Below are 19443 nucleotides of genomic sequence, written 5' to 3' on the forward strand. Positions count from 1 at the left end.
TTTTGGTTGTATCACCTGCCATGTTTACTCAAAACCGTCATAAGAGGATTACTTTTTGTGCCATCATTCTCATATTTATTAAAGAGTTGGAAAATCTTTTAATACACACAATTCATAGAATCCCCCAACAAAGCACCAGCAACAAGTCATAATATTTCTGATTATGATACAATAAATATTAAAAATGAAAACTTGATGGGGTGGGAACATTTCAGCAGCAGATTTTGAAGATCATTGTGCATACATGCAGGAGAACATCATTTCCCCCTTCCCTGCTATTTTCTCCGTTCCTTCCATGGATGTCCCCTCAACCTTTTCCTTTTCTTATGTTTCCTTTTCCTACTCTGTCCTCACCCATCAATGAAAGTACTTTTATCTGCTCCCTGCCTATAGTTTGCCTTCTTTCCTTCTCCTGCCAACCTGTACTCAGGAAATCTATGAACCTATTGTGCAGTGCTGGCTGACAAATCAAGCCTAGTTGCATGATAGATAAACCACAAGAACTTACAGGGGGAGGGGCACCTCATTTTCCTCTCCCCACACTATTTCCATTTTTTCTGTTCCTGTAAACCTCCATACAGTCTTGCCTTTCTCTTCTTCCTTCTCTTCATACCACTTACCCACCAACCTACTTTTTTATCAACTCACCATTTCAGGTGCATTTATTACTTATTTATTTGACTATAATAGGAACCCAACAGGGTGGATCAAAATCAATGATTTTTTTAAAAAAAAATTAAATTTACATCAGATTTTTTTAACTTAAATCATTTTTTAAAATAAAATGCTTTTTATTTATTTATTTATTTATTTTTTCAATTTATTATACCGCCCCATCCCCGTAGGGCTCTGGGCGGTGTACAATACAATGCACATATACAAATAAGAATGCACGTATACAAGTAAATAGCTAAAACCATTAAAAGCAGCAGAAAATTAAGGGAAACAACTATGTAAAGATAATTTTATATTTAAGTTATGATCTAATCCAAATTAAATAATGACTAATTTTGAAATTAAGTAGCATGAAACTACATATTCATGTAAGGTTCAGATTTTTTGGTATATGAATTCCATTAATCCATTCATGATATCATGATCTTCCTGAGGTTTCTGTAAGGTTATTTTGGCCAGTTTTTCCATCTAGAAAATATTGTCACAGATACTTGGTTTTATTTGTAAGTCTCAAAACTTAATTTTGTTTGCCAAGATAACATGGCTCTTCTTCATGGTAAAAATGTTATTTATCAAGTTGTGTGTATAATCTGAGCAGAAAATCTATAATGGAAGCAGGCCATAAAACAGTCCCAGTTTGGGAATATTTTAGCAAGCAGCAAGTCGCGAAGAATTCTAGTAACTTACGTGGGAGCAAGTTTCCCAGTGAGTAGTATTCTCTCAATAGCCAAAACAGCTCTGGATAGTCCTTCCCTGACTTTTCCTGGCAGAAGTCAAAGTTTGAAGGCTAGTAATACTGTTGTGGCTGCCCAGCAATGCCCACAGAGGACATTTGTTTCTTAAAGTTACAGGTACGGATATTGGGGATGGGGGTGATTTAACACCTCAATTGTTTTAATTTCAAGGTTTTGCTTAGTTTTGTTTTGCAAGCCTGGGATGTTTTCCAGGTTTTTTGAAAGATCTGTCCTGGCAGCTGACATTCCTAGAAACTACAATATTAAGATAAGTATGTTATAAGCATTTCATAATGAACTAAATTTATATCATTGTTAGCAAATAGAAAGCTCTGTGATACTGTAGTCTGGGCCCCTTCCGCAAATGCAGAATAATGCACTTTCAATCCACTTTCACAATTGTTTGAAAGTGAATTTTGCTATTCCTCGCAGTAAAATCCAGCTTTAAAGTTCATTGAAAGTGGTCTGAAAGTGCATTATTCTGCACGTGTAGAAGGGGCTAGGTTGAGTTGGACCTACATCTGGTATAATTGGATTCAGGGCATCACATGAGCAAATTTATTGGACTAATCCATACATTTCTAGAAATTTGATCCTCAACAGATACTTCAAAGAAATTTGAACCAGGTTTTCATGCTAAATGGCATAAAGGTTCTGCTCATGTGATTTTCTCTCTCCTAATATTAGTGTAAGGGTTTGGTACCTCAGTCAATAACAAGACTCGAGAATGACTTCAGGAGCTTTATTAGAACTGTGTCTGACCCCTATGGCCAGGTAGCTGAGACTGAAGCCCCAGCTCCCTGGCCCCAGTATAAACCTTACGGTTACAGTCAGTTAACCAGATGAGGGATCCAGCAGGTTCTCACAGGTTCCTGAGAGTAGGTTACTAATTATTTGTGTGTGCCAAGAGGAGGTTACTAATTGGTGATTTTGCCACATGATTTTTGCCTTAGTGACGCCCCTCTTCTCAGCAGTAGCGCGCAGAACTTGAAGCAGTCTAGCAGGAGGTGCACCGGCGTGCTTGGCAGCTTGCGCCTGCGTGCATTCGTTTCCCGCCCAAGGACCGGCGCAGCAGCTGTGTTCTTGCCACTGCACCGCCCAGGAATGCCCCACCCCCGAAATGCCCTGCCACACTCCCATCGTGCTTAGCCCAGCCCCATTGGCATTACGCCACAGTTTGAATCCACCATGGGAACCTGTTACTAAAATCTTTGGATCCCACCACTGCAGTTAACCCCACCTTTGCATTCCCCCCCCCCCCCATATCAGCATGAGAAAGGACAGTAGAAGACAGTTGCAGTAGATACATTGTTTTGGGAATGGCTTGGCTTCTCCCCAGGAAGGGGCGATTAGGGAGAGTCGGTGGACTCCATTCGCTACATTACTGCAGTAACAAAAGGCAGGGCCTCTGGCCTTGGGCAATGCTAATATGAATCCAGCTGCAGCCAGACATGCCAGGGCATGTCTTGTGCATTTTGGCAGGCCCAGAATGGTGGGGCCTGACAATTAGGTAGAAGTTTAACAACAGGGTCTCCATTTGGGTATTTGATTGGATAGCCTAATTTATTTTGCCACATAAAGGAATGTATCAACAAGTGCTCAATTTTCTGATTTGTGATATGGAAATGGTAATGATCTTCCTCATTTGGGTAGTATTGATAGTAAGTCCAGTGACAATTATAAAGTTAGTTGAAGATTAAGTACATGGGAAACAACAAATAATTAACTTCCTTGCCATTTCAAAGAAGCACAAGCTTGGACTCACCTGGGGCCTCAATTTGCAGATCTGAGGGAACAGGAGAGTCAGTAAGGCTGTGTTTTAGATGGTCAGCAGTAAGGCTCCTCCCATGGCCAGGAGATTTCTGTGGCTGCATGGGTTCATTCAGTACCTTATCACCTGGCCTGGCCAATCAGGCACAGTCTGACATGGTTGGAGATGTACCACAGTAAAGGAGATTTCCCTCAGGTCTGTCAGCCCTGTATATCTTTGGGCAGCTGCACTATGGGGGCATTCTTCCTGGGGGCTTCATCCCACTCATCCATCTTGTTATCGCAGTGTAGGCCATTTCTGTACGACCAAGGCAGCGGCTCTCCACAGGCTTAAAGTAAGCCAGTGGAGTGTAAGGAACTGCTCACATGGATCCATGCAGGCAGTCCCGATTCTACTGCTGCCCACAGGGACGGCTCCGCATGGAGCCGCCTCTGCTGTGTGACAGGAACTTACCTTGCCTTCTGTGTGCAGCTCGGGACGGCTGCAAAGACACACCCACATTGCCCTCCGACCCCCAGAGGTTAGAAGGCAGCGTGGGCATGTCTTTGCAGCCGTCCTGAGCTGCACACAGAAGGCAAGGTAAGTTCCTGTCGCACAGCACAGGCGCCAAAAGCAGCCCTCATTATAATGCTCTATCTATGCTGCTATATTTATGATATTGTGTTTATGATGTTATGATCCTATGTTTATTGACCCTATGTTTATTGCTGTGTTTATTGATGGTTGTTGTACAATGTTATGATTTATGATGCTATATTATGATGTTATTGGTTGTTGTGGGTTTTCCGGGCTGTGTGGCCATAATCTGGTAGATCTTGTTCCTAACGTTTCACCTGCATCTGTGACTGGCATCTTCAGAGGTGTATCACAGAGGTAAGTCTGTTACACTGTGTAACAGACACATGCCAACAACTCTACAAGTCAGAAGCTCTTCCACCCCGGTTATATGGACTCCCAAAAATTCAAAAGAACTCCATCCCACTCAGACATATTGTCAGTGCGATTGGTTCCCCCACATATGAACTGGCAAAACTCTTGACTACACAGTTACAAAGCCACATTGGACACACAACACATTATGTTACAGACTCAGCCCACTTCATTGTAAAAATTAGCAATCTCTATCTCAACCCTAATGACAGACTTATCAGCTTTGATGTTGTCTCACTGTCCACCAAAGTTCCAGTGAAAGACATACTCACACTCATCGGCCACATTTTTCCAAATGACATCACAGCTTTGTTTCAACACTGCCTAACAACCAGCTACTTCCAATGGGACAATGATTACTATGAGCAGACAGATTACTATGAGCAGACATATGAGCAGACATGGGAAGTCCCCTCAGCCTGGTATTAACCAGTTTTTACATGGAATATTTCGAGAAACAAGCCCTCGAAACAGCACCCAGAAAACCCACAACTTGGTTCCAATTTGTGGATGACACAGGGGCGTACCTAGGCAAACTGTAGCCCGGGGACAAAATTTGAGTTTGGTGCCCCCCCCCCCATATGGGCAGCCACCCTCCCCCACCACGACCAAACAATGATTTTTTGCACCAGGTCATTTCTAAATCACCATCACATTATAACTAACATCACATGTAACCCATTAAGCCTCTATTAAAGGGACAGGATTTTTTTCTCCAAGAAGTTGGTCAACCTAGCCAAGTGCCCCTCCACTAGTTTTCTATCATGTCAGAGTTTTCTTCCACATAGGTGGCACACTAGATGCTTATGAAAAACCCATAAAGCATCACCTTTACATCTGCAAAAAAAGATTCCTTTATCTTCCAACCTTTCCAGTATTTTCTGATTGGCCCAAAATCCATGCCTGTCATTTTGTATTAGTGCCCACTCCCCTTTCTCATATCTCCAAATCTGCCAGGGGGGGGGGCAATGGGCCATCAGGGTGTACTCCAACCGATCTGATGCGGTCAGCTGGCCCATCTCTCCCCCCAGCCAACAACAACAAACCTTCCTATGCAGTGGCATAGTAGTTAAGAGCAAGTGCATTCAATCTGGAGGAACCAGGTTCGATTCCCCGCCTGCTGTGGAGGCTTATCTGGGGAATTCAAATTAGCCTGTGCACTCCTACACACACCAGCTGGGTGACCTTGGGCTAGCTCACAGCTCTTCTTAGCTCTCTCAGGTCCCACCCACCTCACAGAGTGTTTGTTGTGAGGGGGAAAGGGCAAGAAGATTGTAAGCCCCTTTGAGTCTCCTACAGGAGAGAAAGGGGGGGATATAAATCCAAACTCTTCTTCTTCTTCACTGGGTAACCTTGGGCAAGAGAAAATGCAGATGAGGAGAACCACAGTCAGCCTCTTTAGAGGAAGGACTGGATTACAAATGTGATAGGTAGAAAATATTCTGTGGGATTCATTGCCACAAGATGTTTAGATGGCTTTGCTATCTAGTCCAGGTGCTCAGGAGCAGCAGGAGCAGAAGGCCATTGCTTTCATATCCTGCATGTGAGCTCCCAAAGGCACCTGGTGGGCCATCTGCAGTGGCAGAGTGCTGGACTAGATGGACTCTGGTCTGATCTAGCAGGTTCGTTCTTATGTTTTTATGCTTATAAAAGGAAGTAAACATGAATGTGCAGCAACTGCTATTAGGCAGAATAATGGAGAAACAAACCCTCTATGTTCAGAAGAATTATTCTTCTGATTAAACACACACTTGGTATAAACAGAATAGTCATTGCTATAGCGTTCTGTGTCTGAGCTATCCAACAGTATCTGGCCACTGGAGGCAGAGGACTGAGCTCATCTGATCCAGCAAAAAAATTCTCACAGTCCTAACCAACAGAGGACTCCACAATTAACTGTACAGAATTAGTGTTTAAAAAGCCCAGGATGACAACTCAGTATTGTCTTTATGTGTAAAAGAGCACAGATAATAGCAGAAGGATGAGCACAGGGTGGGAAGAGAGTCATTTTTATTCCCAAATCAGATGAGTACAGGAGGTGGCACTTTTGTTGGAAGTGACGGGAGGGGAAAAATCTGTCTTTGGGAAAACAGAGCACCTGCTCATGTGTCTCTGTTTAACCCCCCCCCAAAAAAAAAATGGTTTCTTCTCTTCAGAATGACAGAGGATGTGCCCGCTGGCCCATCCCCCCCCCCCCCCCCCCACAGTCAGCAACAACAAACCTTCCTCCTTCAGCTGGAGCCACTGGCCCTTGGAAGCAGGAAGGCTTTGGGGGGGGGAGAAGTGATGGGCTGGCAGGTGCACTCTTCTTTCATTAACAGACATCACATCACTACCTTTACCAGGCAGACTCTGTTAACCGGGTGGTTTTCCAGTGCCTTCCTGATGCAGGTAAGTGAACATAAGGTGATAGCCTGAAAGAATGCACCTTAGATATTTATAAACCACCAAGACCTGTGTCTGTCTACTTATATAGCTTCACTAACACCAGTCAACTTGGAAGTGGATCCCACTGGACTGGTTGCCGGGATCTGAATGACTGTTGTCTGGGAGTAAAGGCTTAGCCCATTGCACCATTTGGCCTCTTGCACACATGGAGAATGATGCACTTTCAATCCACTTTCAGTGCACTTTGCAGCTGGATTTTACTGTGCAGAACATCACAATTCACTTGCAAACAATTGTGAAAGGGACTGAAAGTGCATTATTCTGCATGTGCAGAAGGGATCTTGGGATTTACTTCAGAGGAGTCTTGATTAGGCTCTCCCATAAGGTGCCCCTAGATGCCTGCTTTCTTTTACTATTTGACTTTGATGCAACAGACGAACAGGGTCCCTCCCCCCAAAACTGATTGTGAAAAGTTGGGAGCTGAGCCAGCGGGCCGCTGGCCTCTGGCTTTCAGATCCAAAGGAAGGGGCATTTTGTCCCCTGATGCGTCAAGCAATGCCAGGAAACATAACTTGGAAATTAGAAAAGTAAATCCATCAAAGCCAGTCCCTTTGGGGCACACAATTAGGCTGGGTGAGGTTCCCACAACAATAAGGCACTCTGATTTGAAATCAGCACCGTTGCTGAGTGACAATCTGCAGATGTGCTGGGGGTGGGGAGAGAGAGAGAGAGAGAAGGAGGCTGGGGAGGGATTCACTCATTTGGGCTTGGGAGGGGATTCACTTCCTCCCGACCTCCAACTCATGAGAAACCTGAGCCCACCTCTCCAAGGACTTTGCGCCCACCCCACCCCCTGGAGCTTGTCCTTTGTCTTTCTCCTCTCCTTCGGAGCCACTTGTGCCAACGGAGAAGCCTCGCTCTATGCCAGCAGCACTCTGACTGGTCATATTCTGCACATGCCCAGAGGCTCGTTCTTCTTTTATTAGAGGACCATTTCCAGGGCAGAGTCCTGGCACTGAAAGGGAGTTTGGGGCTTCTGCCTGCCTCTGCCTTTGCAACGCCTGGAGCCTTGTGCTCGGGATCCCAGCTGGGAAGGAGGGCACCCCAGCCAGGTGCTTCCCATCGATGCTTGAAGCCAGTTGCCTGGAGCAGAGAGTAACGCTTACACCTTTGGAATGAGCGTTTTCTCCTTGCTTGGAATGTATTGTCGGATTTCTAATCCTAAAACACCAGGCTGTATTTTGCACGCTTCCAGAGTCAGAATCAACAGGCTGTTGTGGGTTTCCTCGGCATTGGGGCATCTTCAGTCCACGGGCGTAAATGCAGGCGTAAAGGCTAGCAGCAAACTGGCAGACCAGGCAGGGCCAAACTGCCTGGAAAACCCACAACAGCCAAAAATAGTTGGCCTTTAATGCCCTGCCCTCCACCCCACAATACAATAATATTTCCTTTAAGCTCATCGGACCCAATCCAGCCAAAGTGGTTTCAATAAGAGGTCCCAAAATCCAACTTTTCTCAGCCTGTTGGGGCGGGCGGGGAGGGAGGGAGGGAGGGGGGAACAATGGAGGGACAAAAACAAACCTTTCTCAGGCTGTGACGAGGCAGCTGCTGCGAGGGCTTCCTCCTGGGCCTGCTCACCTTTCTTTCCCTTCTGTGCTGGTGGCCACTGGCCAGTCAGCAGCAGGGGAGGAGGTTTGTCTGTGCAACCACATCCTGACCCTGGCAGAAGGCAACGCACACTGGGTCAAAGGGAGGTGGAGCTTGCTAATGAACTGAGAGCTGGAACTGACCCAGTGAGCCACCGTACAGAGTGGGCGGGGCTAAGACAGCCCGAGCCGACTTCTGTGTACAGCAGCTTGCCAGCTCCATGATGATGGTGCAGTCTGTGTGTGTGGGGGCGTTTTGGCTCTGCGCCCCCACGTGACCCCCCCACGTGACCAAAATTGCCGCGCCCGGGGACAAGGGGTACTCCTTGTCCCCTAGGTAGGTCCGCCAGTGGGATGACACTTTTACAATATGAAGCCATGGTGAGGAAGAACTACTGAATTTTCTGGACCACCTTAACAGCATCCACTCAAACATCCAATTTACTGTGGAAACTGAATAAGAAGGAAAACTGCCTATTTTAGATGTCTTGGCCTTTCGCAAACCCAACCATCAATTGGGCCACACAGTATACCAAAAACCAACACACACAGACCGGTATCTACATAAAAACTCCAACCACCATCCATAGCAAAAAAGGGGTATAATCAAAACTTTGACAGATCGTGCAAAACCAATTTGGGAACCTCACCTCCTCCCTGATGAAATCAATCATCTAGACTGGGTTCTGCAGGGTAATGGCTACTCCACAACAGAAATCAAAAGAGCTTTAAGACCAAGAGAAACCCAGAGAACTGAGGAGATACAGCCCCCCATAGTAAAAATATTTCTACCACACCTCAAGGGAATCACAGATTAAATAGGGAAACTGATGAAAAAAAACATAACCTACAGATAATCTTCAAACCTACCAGAAAAATACAGCAGATGCTACACTCAGCAAAGGACAAGAGAGACCCCCTCACTTCTTCAGGAGTCTATCGCATACCCTGTAGCTATGGAAAGGTCTACGTTGGAACTATAAAACGCAGCATTCAGACACGTATTAAGGAGCACGAAAGACATTGTTGGCTTAACCATCCTGAAAAATCTGCAGTAGCAGAACATGCTCTAAACAAAACTGGACATAACATTCTATTTGAAAACACTAAAATTCTGGACAACTCGGTAGGTTACTATGTCAGACTACACAGGGAGACCATTGAAATCCATAAACACCAAGAAAACTTCAAAAAGAAGGAAGAGACTCTGGGAATTAACAAAACTTGGTTACCAGTAATTAAAAACACCAATCAAAGAATCAAAGGCCAAGGGCATGCTAGCTTCATGGACAATGGACTCCATCCAGACACAGGGTTTGCATTCACTAAGACTGCTGCTGCAGGGAATGTAAATGTGAATCACTCCCTGGACTGAAAAAACCCCACCTGCAATACAGTAGTATCAATCACACCTTTGCATAGCAAGTTCCACCCAAACACTTACTGATTGGTTCCCCACCCTGGGACATGGACAATATATACCTCACAAAACATTCTCTTCTCACTGGACACAGTAAGTAACAGACGTCCCTCTGTGATACACTTCTGAAGATGTCAGCCACATATGCAGGTGAAAGATTAGGAACAAGATCTACCAGACCACGGCCACACAGTCCGGAAAAACCACAACAACCAGTTGAATCCGGCCATGAAAACCTTCGACAATACATTATGATGTTATGTTTATTGACCCTATGTTGTTGATGTGTTTATTGATGGTGTTATTATGTTGTTGTGCACCACCCTGAGCCTTTCAGGGGGAGGACAGTATATAAATTAAATATATCATACCTCTAAACTAAAGTCACTGAAATGGTATTATAGTTCACAGCAGACGGGCTGTGTGAGAAGGCATTTCAAAAGTTGTGTAGCTGCATAGACATGTCTTCCCCCAATGCAGTTGAAATGCTTTCCAGTGAAAACCATGCTTTTGTGAGATATTGTGTGACCCTTAGATGGTAATTTTTTCTTTCTTTTAACAGTTATTGGTGCAAAGATAACTACATGTATACAGTCTGGCAAGGAGCTCTGGAAGACGGATAACACAGAGACATGTCTTCAGTGTGCCATACAATTTCAAGTCTAGGTAGAGTTCTTAAGGTAAACTGCAAGAAACTGGTATGTCTCTTGATCTTCACCATAACTGTATGTCATAGTGTCTCTGGAATGTGCCCTACATCTTGCATCTGTGCTAGTGACATTGTGAGCTGCACTGGCAAGAATCTTTCAAGGGTACCCTCTACACTCTTCAGACATATAAAAAGACTGGATCTCAGTCACAACAGAATTGGGGGATTGGATCACGACTGGATGCCTGTGCTATTAGAGAAACTGAACACCCTCGTTGTCAGTCATAATAGTATGAGCAGTATTTCTGCTGGAAGTTTTTCTTTAACTCCAAATGTCAAGTACTTAGACTTGTCCTCTAACAGCCTGAGATCACTGGGGAGCCCTGTCTTTCAGGAACTGAGGGTGCTAGAAGTTCTCCTGCTATACAATAACTATATTGCACAAGTTGATTCTGCAGCCTTTGGAGGAATATACAAATTGCAAAAGCTGTATCTGAGTTACAATTTTCTTACAAAGTTCCCAATAGAATTGTACATTGGGAAATATAAACTCTCAGAACTTGAACTGTTAGACATTTCTTATAATCGTATCCAGACAATACCCATTCACTATATAAATTTAGTGCCAGCCAGACATCTTAGTGGAATTTATCTCCATGGGAATCCGTTTTACTGTGACTGTACTCTTTACTCTCTGCTAAGCTTTTGGTATCTTCGACACTTCAGTTCCATGGAGGATTTCAAGACTGAGTACACTTGTGTGTTGCAGTCAGATTCCAGAGGTTCTAATACTCTGCCTTTACTTCATGACAATTATTTGAACTGCTCTGAAAGTACTATTAATGGCTCTTTTCATGTGTTTGGGTTTATTCATGAAGCTCAAGTTGGTGAGAGGCTGATTGTACACTGTGACACTAAAATCAATGATGCAGGCACATACTTCATTTGGATCAGCCCAGACAATCAGTTGCTGGAGCCAGACAAGGCAACCGAACATTTCAGGGTGTTTCACAATGGGAGTTTGGAAATAGAGGAGGCCCAGTATGAAGATGCTGGACTTTATTCCTGCATTGCAATAAACAAGAGAAGATTATTGAATGAAACTATTGAGGTGAGGATAAATGTCAGCAATTTCACAGTGGACAGGTCTCCCTCTCATGAAACGTTCAATACTGCTTTCACCACCCTTGCCGCCTGTGTCGCCAGTATTATCTTGGTACTTCTGTACCTCTACCTGACTCCATGCCCTTGTCAGTGTAAGACAAAGAGAAAGAAAAGGAAGTTGAACCAAAGTAATGCTCATCCATCCATACTGACCTCCAATCCTCCACATGAACTCCTAGTGGATGAAAAAAAAGCCAGCAGTGGAAAAAGAGTGGTGTTTCTTGAACCTGTGAAGGAACTGAAGCCTGAACAGAATGGCAAAGTAAGGATGTTCCCCAATGATAACATCATTGCAGAAAGTATCTTAAAGCCCCCTCGAACAAAGTCGGACTCAGATTCCATGAACTCTGTGTTCTCAGACACACCATTCATGCCATTCTCTTAGTATTTTGCCTGTGTTCATTTTGTACAGTTACCTTTCTCACCAGTTCCCCTTGCCTTCAGCCAACATTTTAAAGAGACTTTTAAAAAAAAAAAGTGTGAGAAATCACTGGAATAATTTTCTGGTTCTTTGGGTGATCAGTTGTGGGTGGGGGGAGGGCAAATATGCCATCATTATATAAGCCGTTGTTAAAACTGGGAGGAGTGCTTTGCTACATATTCTCCGGATCTCTGTTAAAAGAGGTCCAATTATGGTATACGCTGCTGTCCTTTTAATCTTCATGCTTAAAATAATTTAGGTACAGTCTAGTGGGTCATGCTTATATACTGCTCTTGTTCACTGAAGTGAGCTTATGTAGGAGAATTTCTCATCGGGTTATCCCCTTAGCTTGTTATTAAGCTGGTAGTGCTATATCAGGGAATAGAACTCAATCAGTAGGCCACTTAGGACTTAAAAAGATAGGGAGAGAAGTGGCCATTTATTAAGCTTTTGGGTACTGCCTTGAGATGCATGTAATAATACAAATGAAGTTATACAAGACATACTATTCCACAAGATTTTATATAAATTTTGACCTAGAGTTTGAATTTTTCCCTTTTGTATACTGCAGTTTTAATAGCCAATAACAGAATTTATGAAACTTTTATTGAATTTTAAACTTAGTCAGAAAACCACTCTGGGAGAAGTCCTCAGTAAGGCTACTTCAAAGTCAGTCTCTGGTTATTCAGTGGGGCTTATGTTTAGGAAAGTGTCCTTAGGATTGCAGCTTTTGTCCATTTTAACCACTGATGTTTGCATTCCCAAAGTGGGCAGAGCTTCTTTCCTAGTACAATAGCTAGAACAGGACAACATTAAATCTGCATGGTTTCTCTACCAGCACCAGATGAAGTTGTATTTACAGAACATAGCTCTGAGTTCTTAAAAAAACAGTCCTTTCTTTTTTGGAATGTGACCACTTGAGCCTACCTGCGTCTGCATTAAACATACTTAGGCGGTTTGCGGCCTGACAATGAAATACCGTGAGAAATACAAAATTAGTTTTTGTAAGCTGTGCAATCAAGATTTGTGCAATTAGGTATATATGACTTTTGTATAAAAGGTACTGCACTTTGAACACTTTTGCTGATGCAATGTGAGCCATAATGGAAACCATCAGCCTTGAATGGAACACAGCTGGGGGAGCCAGACCTTCTGAGTATCAGGAGTATCAGCCTGTGGATTTTGCCTTCTATAGCTGACATTGAGACCTGGTTGCATGCAGTTTGCTAAACTGCAGCCTTATGTGGAAGATTCAGAAAAATTTAGTTGATTTTTTTCATGTCTAATATGTCAATTTAATGGAACAAAATGAGTTGATGCATTTGCATTCCAGTTTCATATAGCAAATATAAATGTAATATTCATGCTCTGTATGGATCAGTTCTGAGAATGTTCCATCCCAATATGATATTTTAGGATTAGACCTTTGTGTGGCCTGCATTTTCTGTCATGTGTTTTAAGTGCTGTTTGCTTTACAAAACAAATTACCAAAAATACATTCTGTTGTAAAATGAAGCTTCTGGTATTTTGAGCATTGTTCATGCTACTTATGTTCTGATCAAATAGGTGAATATAGCTTCAGTGGCACACAAAACAGCTTCTGGCAACGTAATTTCAGGAATAAAAAAGGAAGATGAAGGAAACCAACCTTGCTGTGAAATCTAGCCTTGCTATGCTATGTCAGTTGCAATCTTGTTGTTCAGGTTGCTATGAAATAGTCATGTTGCATTCTGCTAGCTTAGCTGACTCCAGAGTTGTAACATACTTTTGGGTTGGCAGATGAATTGTTCCCAATCCAACTCTGTCCAAATCTGATCATAAAAGTTTGTTATTTGATGCCCTTCAGCCAACATCTGACAATGTTGGCAGCAGCTGCCATAGTTTCAGCAAGTTATGGCTGCTGCATGGGCTTGGCGCCCTGAATCAACTCCATGCTAACAGCTGTGTTCCACTGATGCAGCAGTCATTTGAACCAGGCCTTAGAACCTAGTTTGTGAGTCAAGCTCTTCATAAGATCAGGGCACCTAGCTTGTATACAAATACTGTATGTTCCTCTTAGGTAAGTCCCTATTTCATAGCTTCAGTTCTTCCTCTCCAATAAATGGGAATGATTGTGATCTACCTCAAGAGTAGATGAGTGAGATTAAGAACTGTTGTTACTATCTGTGAACTTATGCAGTAGTACAGCTTATAAATTAATACTAAGAGCATATAATTTTGTCACCTCAGTTGTTCAGTATTCAGTGTGATTCTCGTACAATTCATTTTAACAATAAACTGTTCTGAGAACATTTTGACTCACTTCAGTCTATCTATATATATATAAAAATGGAACCATGTGTTTGTTGCTTTGAGAATAACACCACACCTGCTAGCCTAAACGCTCTGAAAATTTCACAGACACTTACTCTTTCCCCCGACTGTGTTCTTACGTACCTCCTGTCAGACAACACACCTGAGCCAGGTAAAACATCTTTTTCCTGGTGCACCAGGCCATGAAGCTGCCTGTGTGCAACTGTCACCCTTCGAATATTTGTGCCCTTAGAATGTTCGCTCAGATGGCCAAATATGAGCAGTGAAAACAGTACATAGGCAATAACTCGAGTGGAAGTAAAACACATACACCCGTTGCCATGTGAGACGTCACGTGGGGTTCCCCCCTCACACACAGGTACCTTTCACTCTCTGTGCCTCACCCACTACTACCACACAACACACCTACTCTCATACACATTCAGCGGAGGAAGAGGGAAGAGACGGAGGGGAAGGCATGCAAGGGAAGAGAAGTGCGGGAGGGGACAGAGAGTGAGGGTGGCATGCAAGGGAGGGGAGGGAGTGGACCCAGCATCTGGATATGACCCACCCACCCTAGCAGAGGGAGACAGAAGGGCGGGAGGGGGAGGAGGAGGGGTGGCATGCAAGGGAAGAGAGGGTGGGAGAGGGAAGGGATGGAGGGGGAGGCATGCAAGGGAACAGAAGTTAGGGAGGGGAGAGAGTGAGGGGTGGCATGCAAGGGAGGGGAGGGAGGGGGCCCAGCATCTGGATATGACCCACTCACTCTAGCAAAGGGAAAAGGGAGGGAGGTAGGGGGAGGGGTGCCATGCAAGGGAACAGAAGTGAGGGAGGATGTGGTCACACACATCAATGACATCGCACAGTATCAGCCTGCACATTTCCATGAGCACGTACTGCTGGCCTCTGCAATTGATTTGCTGCTACTGTTCCTTTCCCATTTCACCACAATGAGCCACAGCAACGCGTGGCCGGGCCCCGCTAGTGATTTGTTAAATAATCAAAGGATTAATTCTAAGATGAAGGTAGCTAAAAGACCCTTGAGAATTGCTTCACTTCAGTTTGAACACAGAACACTAAGGACATCTAAATAAAATATTTGGTTCAATGCAAATATGTGCAAATGTAAAATGAATGCAGAACAGGACAGAGTGCCATTTTAGTCATCTTGCTGATGTGGTAATATTCAATATATTCAATAATTCTGAATATATAGATGTGAAATAGGAGCATGGTAGTTGTTTTTGAGAAGTGATTCTCTGCAATGATGCAGGCACTTACCCCCTACCTCATCTGTCACTCCTGCTCCAAATCACCTATCAAACAGCTTTTGTCACACTAGGTTCCCAATGTATTTAAGAGTTCATGCATTACAAAGTCCATGCACACACATACAAACACATACACAGAGAGAGTGTGCTATAAGGACTTTTATTAGCTGTTTTCTGGAAAAAAAAATCTGTTAGGACCTTAATTCCTAGACACATGAGCCTAATTTGAATTAGCACTACAATGTGTACAAACCAACTTCAGCTTCCATACTTTTATTTGTCCACTGGGGAAACTTACATATACTGATTGTTAATATATGTTTCCCCAGTGGATTTAAGTTTGGGAAAATGGCACTGGAGGAGGAATTTAGTTTTGCTTTTACTTATGCTGTGCTCCTGATCTGAATTGGATCCACATGGATCTGGGAAGTTTCCCATAAGAAGATCCCAGCATATTTATATAAGAAAGTCCTTGTCGGATCCACAGAAAAATTGTAATTGTTAATTGGATTGTTGCAGACCAGCAGTAGAAGCAGCTAGGAGGCCATTTGTAATGGAGCAGCAACTGACAGACAAAAGGGTTGAGCAGCCATTTCTCTGCTCAATATCTTCTCCTAAAGCTGTTTCTGTGGAGCAAGAGGAACTCCTTGCCACTGTGTGGATCCTAGTTTTGTTTACACAAATCATTCAGAGCCAATACTTTTTATAAAAAATATTTTATAAAAAATATTTTAGTTTATTGTGAGGCAGTCACTCCTCAACAAACAAAATGGCATTGCCTATAAAAGCATACGGTCAGCTGAAATAAAGTCCTTAGCATCAGCGATAAAGCTGACAATAAAACAAAAGCATTGGAAGAATCCATAATAGTAGCGTAGCATTTGCTTCCAAAAGAGCAAGCAAAAAGAAAATAAATTACAAGCATGCTAGCATGATGGCATCATCAAACATGATAAGCTGGAGGAAAAAGAGTTAAGAACATAAGAAGAACATAAGAACAGCCTGCTGGATCAGACCAGAGTCCATCTAGTCCAGCTCTCTGCTACTCGCAGTGGCCCACCAGGCCCCTGGAGTTGTTAGAACGAATATTAGACAACAATTATAGGAGGGATTTTGGGGTCAGATGACATGTACAGACCAATCACATTATTTTGCCAATTAGCAGCAACCGTTACTATGCTCTCATTATAGTTATCAAGTGAAGATGGTTTTAAAGGGCTGTTGAATGTGGTTGTTGGATCAACAGTTACAGCTGGGCCTCTTTGACCTTCAGCTAGCAAGCTTAATCAGCCACAGCTTGAGAAGGCTGGAAGAAGTCAGAAAACAACATTTTATTTTGAGACCCAAAACCCTTTCAAAAATGGCTGCTTTTGGGCTAAGTTAACCACTTTATTCACAGCTTCCCACAAGGTTCTTGTATATATGTATGCGAAGTGCTTTATCCATAGCCTTTGCTTTTACATTGAATATCATTCATTGACTGTATTAGTGCAAAATCATTTAAGTGTATATCGTTTCCCAGTTGCATTGCACATACCTGTTTGACGTCAATTATCAATATTTCCTATTCTTCAATGGCCCTTTCAAATCATTTACACAAGAAGTACAGCCTCCTATAGAACCGGCCTGTTCTTTCTTCTTCCTAGAGAAGGTACCAAATGGATGCTGTCAAAAGTGTGGTAGTTTGAATTGCTGATACCTGTTTAATGCTGTTTAAAGATGGCTATGAATTCTGAACAGTGTCGTACACTTACAGTAAGGAACTGATCATTATTTGACACCTCATAGTAACCTGGTCTTGAAATCCCAGCACAGTATATATTAAGAAACATCTAGGAGAAATTAAGAATCCTCACACTAAAGTAGCAAGTGGAATATTGAATGTATAAGCATAGCGATTTTAAATACTTCTGTTTCTAAGATATTATATTGAAAAAACTTCATTTTTTAAAATGGCACAAATTCTGTGGGTAGTTTATTTCTAGAGATGTATTTTTTCTATTTATTTTCCACATTAACTTTTTAAAAAATTCAGTGATGAGAAGTTTGCATGCAAGGGGGAATAATGTATGAAAGCAGGATTTGAGGTGCAAATTCTCTCCACTGTTCATAATAAAGACTGCTGCCAATAAGAGGACACTGCTTATATGCAGCACTTGGGCTCACTTGCTGCTTAGTTGGCCTAACTGTGCACCTCTGAAATGATGCCAAAATCTGACCATCAGTGTCTGTAAGGGAGGATGACTGAGTCCAGCCATCCTGTTCTTCCACTGGTAAGTACTTAGCAATGTCAGAGCTGACAAGTTCTGATCATCCTTCTGGTGAAGGAAAACAAGGTGGAACACTAAATAAATAAAAGCAAGCATATGGTCTTTTTTGCAATGTTTGTGGTTCTGACAATGTTATTTATCGTGATATAAAAACCTTATTTAGCAGAGAAATCACTAATCTTTTTAAAAGCATGCTGCTTCAAAGTGTACCTGTGATGTGGTAATCACTTAATATGTTTCTCTGTAAATTTAAATTAGGTTGACAAATTCATTCCTGAAATGAACAAACCACAGTAACCTAGCCTTTCAAGAAATTTTCTGCTACTTAAAGAGTTTATTGAAAAGAAGGATGAAATGATGTTGGATTTACTGTGTGCCATCTGTGCTTGGGGAAATTGGACTGTACAAGAAGGAAATGAGTTACTGTAAAGAAGGAACATTTTGTGATAGCAACAAGAAGAACGGGTGGTAACAAAACTGCTGGAGTCTGAGAATTCTTGGCCTATTTTTCATCAATTGGAATGCCTTTTGATTTTAAAAACCTCCATCACTTTATACAAGTTTGGGCAAACACCAGGGGATTTTGCAGAAGTCCCATTAAAACCCCTCACTGCTTCAGCCTATTTGGTGGATATTTTTATCATTACTTTGAACACAGCTTTCTAGGCATTTTTATGTAATACAAAAGGGGTGATGTGGTGGATCTTTTTAAATTAAGTGTTTAACAAATTCTAAGCAGAATGAAAATCACAGCTGGCGATTCCTGTAGACCGTTTTAAGCAACTAATGAGGAATCACAAATGCAGTCCCTTGAAATATATTTAAATAAGTGTATAATTTTGCTTATCAAAGCATGCAGCAGGATTGATTAGTTTTATTTATTAATAGAAGAGGCTAAATTTTAGTGCACATATGTTCCATGTATAATCAGTCCTCTGAATAAAATAGTTTATTAGCTCAGATCAGCTATAGCTTTGCATATATAGTAGCAGAAGTTAACTTGCACAGCAACAACTGGCTAGCAGCTGTGATATCATAATCCCTGCTCCCACCTATACCTTACCCACAAGAAAGGGAGAAGGACTGACAATTAACATTGGAATCATTAAGGAAGTTATCAGTTAGGTTACAAAAACAGGGAGAAATGAGAATTCTATGGAAACTTCTAGTCCTAAACTAGATGCTTTATATCAAAATAAAATACATACAGTCAATTATTATTACTAAATATATATTTTTTAATTTGTAGAAGTACTTAAGTTAACTGAAAATAAATTTTATCCAGTTTAAGTAATTTCATTACTTTTTGCTGAGTTAGAGAACTACAGTGTTTTGTTGGATTAGGGAACTACAGTGAATGAAAGAATTAAAATATTGTTATAATCGGGGTTTCGAAACCCATGGCAAACTGTTTATTTTCCTGTGGTTGAAGAATCAGAGAAAAACAAAAAAATTGGGTCAGCAGGAAACCCAGAAATTTAGTCCACTTGCCAAGGGGATTTGATGAATGGCATCATAAAATTCAATCAGGGAGAAACAGACATGTAAATAGACTCACTGACAAACATCAGAGCAGTCCCCATGTGGGGCAGGATTTCTAACTCTGGATGGAAGGAGGGAGGTTTTCACCTAAGGCAGCAGAAGGGTTAAAGGTGAACTTTTCCTTTGTTTTGGATTCACCCAGATGTCATGATCAAGGGAATGTGTTTGCTCCATATGAAGGTAATTAGCTCAGACGTATATTTTACTTTTATTTCCTTAGATCTGTATTCTGTTACTATGATGGCTATTTCCATTATGTGCTCTAGTTTA

The 19443-nt window shown here is 42.3% G+C and overlaps 1 protein-coding gene across 1 annotated transcript in view; it reads left to right on the plus strand.

Moving 5' to 3' along the window:
- Positions 1–14087, plus strand: part of AMIGO2 (adhesion molecule with Ig like domain 2) — a 33075-nt gene extending 18988 nt beyond the window's left edge. Inside the window, exon 2 of the mRNA XM_048500877.1 lies at positions 10127–14087. Coding sequence (XP_048356834.1) covers positions 10197–11762 — 1566 coding nt within the window. The 5' untranslated portion in view covers positions 10127–10196 and the 3' untranslated portion in view covers positions 11763–14087. The remainder of the gene's footprint in view (positions 1–10126) is intronic.
- The last annotated feature ends 5356 nt before the right edge of the window (positions 14088–19443 follow it).

This window comes from Sphaerodactylus townsendi, linkage group LG06 (assembly GCF_021028975.2).
Source record: "Sphaerodactylus townsendi isolate TG3544 linkage group LG06, MPM_Stown_v2.3, whole genome shotgun sequence".
NCBI classification, from domain to species: domain Eukaryota; kingdom Metazoa; phylum Chordata; class Lepidosauria; order Squamata; family Sphaerodactylidae; genus Sphaerodactylus; species Sphaerodactylus townsendi.